General features: G+C 49.4%; 1 protein-coding gene across 4 annotated transcripts in view; it reads right to left on the bottom strand.

Annotated features, from left to right (window-relative positions):
- Window positions 1-2,290: 2,290 nt before the first annotated feature.
- LOC144799053 (uncharacterized) overlaps window positions 2,291-9,413 on the bottom strand; it is a 194,036-nt gene continuing 186,913 nt past the window's right edge. For all 4 annotated transcript variants that reach the window (XM_078670219.1, XM_078670221.1, XM_078670218.1 and 1 more), the window contains 2 exons: window positions 3,179-4,078; window positions 2,291-3,094 (listed from right to left, as the gene is read on the bottom strand). Coding sequence is in view for 2 of the 4 variants with exons in the window: in XM_078670221.1 (XP_078526347.1) it covers window positions 4,025-4,078 (54 nt within the window). In the remaining 2 variants the exon portion in view is untranslated. The remainder of the gene's footprint in view (window positions 3,095-3,178; window positions 4,079-9,413) is intronic.

Below are 9,413 nucleotides of genomic sequence, written 5' to 3'. Positions count from 1 at the left end.
AGCACCATTTGAGTTGGGTCATAATTAGGGCTCACGGTTTTTTGGTATTTATTTTTTCAACATTTCCGTCTGCATTTATCCATATTTATTTTTGTGCCATTTTGTATCAATTTTCCATATTTGTTTTGTGTATAAATGAAGTTCAAAAATTGTTCAAAAATTGTACATTTCCATATTTATTTAACTGATAGCTGCACACTCATAATTTGATGTCTGTTATGTTTTAGCTATTTAACCCTTTCCATGCAGGTGACGAACCCCAGCCGTCACGCTCCGCGGTGCTCGTGTGCTGATGACGGCTGGGGTTCGTCACGGCCCCGCCCTGTTCGTTTGTTTACCACACAGCGGCGGAAACGGGCCAGCATCGAAGGAGTTAAGCTGTCAAATATTACATACCAATACACATTGTTTTCTGTCTGTATTTATCTGTAAAAATCCACAAAAATTGAAAACAGGGAGCCTTAGTCATAACAAACATCGGTTATTCTTCAGAGTCAAGATGCCGAAGGGTGAACTTGTGCTCCACAAATACACAAGTTATGTGAAAGACAAGTAGAATGTTATGTATTGATGGAAACTCCAGTTGAGCAATTACATGTGGATTCTACTAAATCTGGTTGTAGCTTGATCTAAATATGTGTAGTTAAAAAAGAAAGATAATTTCTTGCCCTGCCCCAGGGTAGACCCTCCTGATGGCAACTCCAGGATCACAGCATCAGCAATGGCCTTTGCTAGGCCAGGCACCCTCTTCACTATGATCTTCAACCTGCACAAAGAAACACCCAGAATTTTTCTTTCCAACCATAGGATTGGGATTCACCAATATCCCCAGAGTACGCAAGTGGACGGGAAAGACTTCGCAGGCATCGGCCACGTCAAAGAACCTCTCTCCTCATTCTGAGCCTGGAATGTCAAGTGTACACCGCAAACAAATTCATCCAAGAATGCTTCCATTCTGAAGAAGCTGAGGAAGATTTTCAAATGGCTGCCAATCATCACCCGGAAATCTGCCACGCATGCCCTGGTCACAAGCAAGCTGGACTATGGGACATCCTCTATGCCAGGGTAAAAGAAAACTCACCAGAAGGCTGCAGACCATTCAGAACTCAGCGGCCAGAATCACTCCCAACCTCCCACGCTGCACTCACATTACACCACACCTGAGGGAGCTGCATGGCTCCCCATTCACAAACAAGCACAATTCAAGCTCCTCACCCACTCTATCAAGGAACTACATACCACTGGCCTAGCTTACCTCAACAAACCTTCCAGACACCTCTGCTCGTCTCAACGCCTATTTGCACAAATCCCACGCATATGGAAAACCAGATCTGGTTGTCAAGCCTTATCTTACATCACTCCAAAAGTTTGGAATGACCGAAACTACACATAAGAGCCTCCTTTTCACATCTGGAATTCAGCAAGAAGCTGAAGACCTGGCTTTTCGCGTCGTCCCACTAGGCCCCAGGTGTGGCTAGACTCACAGCTGCACAGCGTCGGGATACCCTCCTGGGTGATAGTGAGCTCTACAAATCTGAATAACACAACAACAAGATGGAATCTTGCTTATTGACAACAAACATTCTCAAAGTCAGGACTGGCTCTCCAACAAACATGGACAGACACAGCACTGTGTACGACAAGCGTCAGATCACTTGCCCTTGTGTCCGTTCCCAAGCTGTAGAGAGCATGGAATGGTATCCAATGCCGCTTCTAAGGAAAATCAAACCGCAGCCCACAAAACACCGCCCAAGCACCGGTCCTCTCTCAGTTGTACAGAGGGAGAGCCCTACTCGCCTGGAAGTTATGTAAGAAATACAACAAACTTAGAGGCATGCCTTCACCAGGGAAGGAAACACCCCCACACCAGGCATCCCCATCACTCCTACAGCAAAACTCATCCTGTGAGAGTAATGTCAGGACTCATCTGATGGGCTTCCAGGGTCTAGAAGGCAACCAACCTCTCTCTGATGACCAGCTTTGTCCACAGATCCTTGTACATGGATTGTCGCCCTTGTATCATCGCCTTGCCACACCCTTCCTTGCTGTCTAACTAGGACCAACACACACACATGCACACACACACATACAACACACCCACCCAAGAACATTGTAAGACTCAGCAGTTTGTCAGGTGTCCAAACATGCAAATGGCAGTAAATGCATTGAGTAGAATCCAGCTGTCACTGGTTAACTGGTGTTTCCACCAGAGTTGCTGAACTGGACCACCATGTTTTCCTCTGGCATCCACCCCTCCCCCTGTATTAAGATAGTGCAACTGGGACAATTGTAGGGCAGCGTTCTGGATTTGTGTTTTATTTCAGGACACAGTTGAACCCCTAGTGCTCGCGTCTTACTGTAGAGTGACCCTTCAGTGGGACTGCAGGAGATATCAATATGCTAGATAATCGCTACTGATTCTGAGTGCGTCAACATTCTATTTTTCATTCATGAGTACACAACAACCTACACATAAACATGCAATTCTCCCACATTGGCGGTCCAGTGGCGTAGCAAATGGGGGCGGCGGTCCGCCCCGAGGCGTAGCAAATGGAGGTGGGGTGGCGGTCCGCCCCAGGCAGCAGGAGTTTTGGGCAGCGGCCTCCACCCCTCCCCTGCTCTTACATGTGTTTGCCGTGAAGGTCCAGGGCTAGTTGTTGAGCGATTAGTCCTTTTTAGGTTTTTAGGTCTTGCCTACCTGCTAGTGCAAGCTGTCTGGTGGTGAAAGACCTTTTGTGGTTTTACAAACAACCTAGAGTGGGCTTGGAGCCTGCTGATTGGTTACCATTCATGGGCAATAGCGCCCCTCTCATGCGCTTGCTTCTTATTTGATGACTTGCCTTCCTCCTGTGTGTGTCCCTTCCCTGGAGTATGGCCTTTGATTGGTTTACTCGTATCCTTCCGCTGCTCACTTAAGGGAACTATTTGTTTTGTTTTTGGTTAAGCAATCCATAGGAGGGCATGTCTTTTCCAGGTCAAGTTCACCATAATGTGGTTGGTGAGGAGCTTTCCTTTCTAGGAGCCTTTTGTGGAGTCCTTCGTCTATGAATTGTCACATGAGCCCTTCGTCCTTGGATGTGACGTGTGTTAGCAGCTGATTCCTTCTATACTGGAGCCATGTGGCGTGTGTGCTGGCAGGTGAATCCTTCATCCGTGGAGTCATACATGTGTTAGCAGCTGGATCCTTCTATGTTGGAGTCATACAGGTGTATGCTGGCAGGTGAACTCTTCATCTTGGAGGCATGGATCTGTGTCTTGGCAGGTGAACCCTACATTCTTGGAGTGAGATGTGTTTTAACAGCTGAGTCATACAGATGTGTGTGTCTTGACAGGTAAAACCCTTCATCCTTGGAGTCATACATGTGTTAGCAGCTGCATCCTTCTATGCTGGAGTCATACAGGTGTGTGTGCTGGCAACTGGATCCTTCTATGTTGGAGTCATACAGGTGTGTGTGTCTTGACAGGTAAAACCCTTCATTCTTGGAGTGATTTATAGGTGTTTTGGCAGATACATCCTTGTTTGTTTTGGTCATTGGGGTGTGCATGCTAGCAGAGGAATCCTTCACCCTGGAGTCATTGGTCTGTGGATAGGCACAGTAGTCCTACATGCACTTGTTTCTTGCAGCCATCATTGGCTGGGGGGTCCAGCATGAGGGTCTTGTGTTTTTGTCGGGTGGTAGTGTGCGGTCTGCAGGGTGGTCCTGATGCGTCTCACCTTGTAGTAGCCTGGGCATTGGTCGGTTTGTGGTTGAGCGGCTTTATCAGTGAGGTGGATTCTGTATGGGTTGTCCTGATGCGTCTCACCTTATAGTAGCTTGGGCATTGGTCGGTTTGTGGTTGAGAGGCTTTAGCAGTGAGGTGGATTCTGTATGGGTGGTCCTGCACTTCTCATAGATGGCTGGAAGAAGGCTGCTTTGGGGTAGTCCTCACACTCCCTGGTTGTGAGTGGTAGTGCATCAGAAGCGCTAGGGTTTCAGGCTACGCGGCCTATGGACTCGCGCCACCACATCAGAAAGACCCGTTTTCATTGATTCTGCGGCTCTGAACTTGAAGGAGAGCATTGCCTCTGGAGTTGAGTCTGAAAGAGAAGGAGAGCAGGAGAGGTGAGAGCGGCAGACATTGTACACATGGGTCATTCTGAGTATATCTGTGTGGCCACAAGCAGACGGTCCCCTTGCGGTACCTTCTCTCCCCTCCCATCCACAACATCTGTCTACCACAGGACACTGCTTCGCCTCTGGCAACCCTGTGCGGATGACGCCCAGATTTACATACAAGTGTTCTTGCTTGACCTCATATGATACATTTATTTTTTTTAAACTTATTTTTATTGGCATTTCTTATATAACAGTTCAAAACAAAGACACTGTATGTGTTTGCGTACAGCAAGGACTTCCGGATGAACATGGCATTTCAAGGTATATCGCCTCATAAGATTGTTGGTGGACAATTAGCATGTTTATCGCCGTGCTGCAATTCAATAATCAGGTTAATGATACCCTCAAAGTCTTATTGAACAATGATATATTCCATTACTTGATGTACATTTCTTTTAGGTCTTTCACGTGAGCGGCTGGTTTTTCCCCATCAGGGTGTGACAATATAGCCTAATATAAATTAATTAACTTTTTTTTAAGAGAAAAAAAGCCCTTTTCTAAAACAAACTTAAACCTGTGCAGTGGGGTGGTGTAGGATAGTGGTCGGGCGTTCTTATCTTGTGGATGCAGGCTTAGGGGTGTATCAAATGAGAGGAAGCACTCCCCCATAGCGTCGTCTGGCATATTCCAAATCACATGTCACCACATCTCGTAATTCGGAAAAGTCAGCATGCGCACCTCTGATTTTATAGGGATAGGAGTAAGCCATTAGGCTCAATGTCTTCTCCCAGGTTATCTCGCTCTTCCCCCCCTCTTCCTCACTGGTTGCACCCAAGACATCATCCTTTCCTTCCATAAATCGGCTGTAGGGGGTTTACACACTTCTTTAGCTTCCTCCCAGCTCTATGCTCTACCTTCTGCATCCACCCAATGGATCACATCCCGATTCCAATGTTCAACCACAGGCCCTGTGAGGACTTCCATTCCAAATCTATCCTGCGCTTAGCAAGACCCAGGGCTCGGTCGATCAGTCTGTTCCCTACTTTACGTTTCTGTGGGTGAGGAGAGAGTCCCAACTAGCACACCCGGCCCGTGGATGCCAGCTCCCTCCCCAGAACTTTTTTGAGTTTGAGAACAATTGCTTCCCAAAAGGGGCGTATTATTTGGCAATCCCAGAGCATGTGCATAAAATCATCGTCCGGGTGGGCACATATTGGGCACCCTCGCACTTCCCCACCAAAAGTGATGTTGAGACGGTGAGTGGTCATGTGAGTCATATGGATGAAGTTGAATTGTATATATTTTATGTGTGTATTACGGGAAATATTCTTGGGGGACTGCACAATTTTACCCCATTCAGCATCTGTGAGTACACCTCCCACTATCCTTTCCCATCTCCCTCGTACTCCACCCAGTGGGTCCAGGGACGCTGTGAGCGGGGTGGTATAAAACCACTTCATTGGTGCCCCGCCGTACCCAGGGTTATCAGTGCATGTGAGATTGGGTGCATCTCCGGCTCCTCCCTACCCTCCCACAGCTGCCCAAAATGCACACCAGCGCGTCATGCTGTAAAAACAGTTGCTGAGGAAGGCTGTTGCCATCCACCAATTATTCAAATGAAATAAGACTTTTCTCCAGGTACGGGCTTTATGTAAGAGGGCATCCCTATCTCTAAAATGGAGGAGCCAAGCCACCACTGGTCTCGGAGTCCGGCCTGGGGCCGGCGGTCTGGCCGGGACATGATGCACTCTCCCCAGGATGTAGAAGGTCGATAAGCCCTCGGGGCCACCGCAGTGCGGAGCCACTGTTCTAGGAAGGACACTATATCATTACCCTCGGTTCCTTCAGGAAGGCCTAGAACTCTTATATTGTTCCTTCTATTGCGCCCCTCAGCATCTTCTGCTCTCCGTTCCAGGGTGTGGATGCGGTCTATGAGGTCTCTCTTTTGTGTCACTAGTGATTGTTGCGCTCGCTCAATAACTATTATTCTGGATTCTGTGTCTTTTACTCTTTCGGCTAATTTCTTGTGCTCCACCCTGAGCAGACCTAAGCCCACCAACACCTTACTGATGTCCTGGTGAAGAGTGGTTTGGTATCAGCAATGGCCTCCAGAATTTTCGCCAATTGCTGTTGCACTGGGTCGCCAAAATCATTTTGCGTCTTTTCTGGAAGAGTATCATCGGTTTCCAGAGCCTTCGCAGTTGGTTTTGCTCACGGTTTACCAATTCCAGCAGAACGGTCTTAGCTTCTTTATCACTATAGCGGACTGTTCCCAAGGATCACTGCCCTATTTGGTCTCTTAACACTGTGGAGTTCTGCAGTTCCATCCCCCTTTACTTTGGCAGCAGGTTCCGATAGACCTTCACTCAGGTTCTACTGATAGCGTCTCCAAGTGTTCCAGCGGGACACAACCACGGGTCTATACCACAAGGGAACTCTCCCACCACGGTCTAGGAGCACCCACACTGCGCTGCTTCTGATGGGTAGCGCGCTCACACAGTTCGTGCTTTTTGGAGGTGTACATGCAATTCCCACACTAATCACGTCACTGCGCAGTTCCCTCCACAGCTCCCGGCTCACGCAAAATCAAAGTTAATTGTCTAGTGGCCAGTTTGTCCCCTCAGCTACTCCCCCCAGTCAGTGGTTCTCCACTCAGCAGGCGTTGTTCACCTAGCTCACTGCTGGTCCTGTATTATTTTACTCACATGCTTCCGCTTCATTCTTCCAGTGCCCAAGTCACTTTTCCGGGTACAGGGCTGGCAATATCCATACAGTTCTCGGGGTCAGGGTCCTTTCCTCCTGCCAGCCAGGCTTGGATGTACAATTCCGGCATTCTCCACCGACGTGGTCCCAGCGTTTCACTTTACACTAAGTATCCTTCTTGGCAGTGTCTCCGGCAGGGCGTAGCCTTAGCGAAAATCATTCCTCCAATCTGCCGTCCACAGCAATGCCGCCATTTTAGATACAGACAGGCCAGTTCCATTACCGTGCTGTCCTCGAGCCCACCAATGACCCCAAGCAGCAGGGAGCTCCACAGTCTGCTCCGGAACAACTCCGGTTGTCAGATTAACCCTGGAAGGAGTGTTCAGACCTCGTCCGCCTCCAGGTTGCCAGGATAATTGCTGGCCAGCACGAAGCTACAGGCTCACGCGACCGCCATCTTCAGCTTCCAAGCCACGCCCGACCTCACATGATACATAATGAATTTACCACAACACGCATCACGCCCCGCCCCCCCTGCCATCCACCATGCTTTGACCATAGTCAGGACTGCACCAAAACATCTAAAGTCTGGGTGATATCCTCAAGCGCGGTCTAGGGGTGCACTCCGAGATGAAATGAAGGCAGGTTCATGACTTGTCCCATGTTCACCTGAAGAAGGTCATATGTTGTGGAGATGGCACTCATGCGTGCTAAGCTACAGAGACTCAGCCCGCTAAGAGACGCAGCCATGACGGGAGTCAAACATGCAGCTGCTATACTCTCTTATTCAGAAAGAACAAGAGGGGCCCTGCGACCCTCCGGTGCAAGAGGATGCACTGGCTCATGCATAAGTGAACTGGTCGATGCTGGTCCCCACAAACTCCTCAACGGAAGTCCTTGCCCTTTCAGGCACGAAAACATATTTTTAAGAGCAGACAGTGGTCCCACTTCAAAGTTTTCTACTGTTTTTAATGTATCCCATTTTCTGCATTTATTAAAAAAAAGAAGACGATTGCTTTATAACAATCAATCACAGACGTGATGGTCTGCCGACCCCACCAGGCCACCATTCCTGGGATGGCTGCGATTCCTAATATGTCGCAAACTGGGGCCTACCTCAATAGTGTTTATGAGGTAAGTCGACTTGCGACCCACTAAGATTCACTATTTGGGAGGAGGGGCTTCGCGCGCACCCATGATGGCCGCGTGAGCACAGGGCTCCCGAGACCCTTGCCGCCTCCCGCAATTATCCTGTATTATATCCTGATTCCGAAGATGGGTTATTGAAGGCGCAGCCCAGCTGATGTACTAGCTGCTTTCCGGAACTGATTTGGACTTCGGGTTCCTGAGTTACGCCATCCTGTACTTTTGCGGCCTACCCCGTAGAGCCACCTGGACCTTGCGTCGCGGTTGTACCCGGGCAGTAATTCAACAACAACGGCTGGAGGTGTCTAGATCGCGGCCCGTACCAACTTTCGGTTTCGTTTCTGCTGCCTGGCGTTCCTCCTCACTGAGATAGACACTGGGCGTAGCTGGCTCCCGTGCTCATCATCTGGACCCGGGGCCTGCGAGTGCTTGGCTGTGGACTTACATTGGCTTGATCGGCCTTTGTTGAGCCCGTGAGTGATTTCTGAGGAGCCATTTGGACCAGATCTCAAGCGCCCCTTCGGGGCACCCAGCCCGTCATGTCAGGCAAGCCTGAGGGTGATAAACGGAAAGTCAAGACCACCTTCCGAGGAGGTGCAACCCAAACAAATGTTATGGACCGTTACACTCATCCCAAAGGGTCCCCCGGTGGCACACCAAGGGTTCGGGAGGAGGCGACGGACGACCCCACTGTGTCGGCGGATCTAACGTTGCAGGAAGTCATGGGCGCCATTGCTGGCATCAAGACATCTATCGGCCAGCAATACGAGGCCCTGACCCTAAAGTTATACACAGTGGCCATCGATGTTAATCTCATCAGAACTGATTTGGCGAAGACGAATGAGAAGGTCAAATCTCTAGATCTGAAGACCTCCAGCCTCACGACGGACATGTCTGACTTGCAAACTAAGGTACGCAACTTGAGATCTGCCAACGACTTCTTTGCTCGTCGTCTGGAGGATTTTGAGGGCCGTGCAAGGCGCAATAACGTGCGTATTATTGGGGTCCCGGAGGGTTCTGGATCGCTGTCCACTGATCTTCGTGTCGAGGACCTTATCCTCAATCACCTCACCCCCAAGGGACTGAGTAAATTTGTTGCCTTGGAGCGCGCACATAGAGTACCGGGTGGACAAGCAAAGCCAGGTTTCCCCCCTCGGCCGATCATCGCCAGAATTTTTAACTTTAGAGACCGGGACGCCATTTTGCAGGCTGCGCGGACGAGTGGTCCTACGCAGTTAGAGAACACCACAGTTAACTTTTATCCTGATTTTTCCCAGACCGTCCAGAGGCAAAGAATGGGATTTCAGGGGGTGAAAAGGCGCCTCAGAGATATGGACCTGAAGTATGCGATGCTTTTCCCGGCCCGGTTGCGTGTGGAATATGAGGATCGGACACTCTTTTTTGATCGCCCGGAAGGAGTAAGTGACTGGCTAGACACGTTGCCTGCCCGTCACAATCGTGGGGAAC

This window comes from Lissotriton helveticus, chromosome 12, assembly GCF_964261635.1.
Source record: "Lissotriton helveticus chromosome 12, aLisHel1.1, whole genome shotgun sequence".
Taxonomy (NCBI): domain Eukaryota; kingdom Metazoa; phylum Chordata; class Amphibia; order Caudata; family Salamandridae; genus Lissotriton; species Lissotriton helveticus.
The sequence above is the reverse complement of the archived record's forward strand: the minus strand, read 5'-3'. Positions and strand labels throughout refer to the sequence as shown.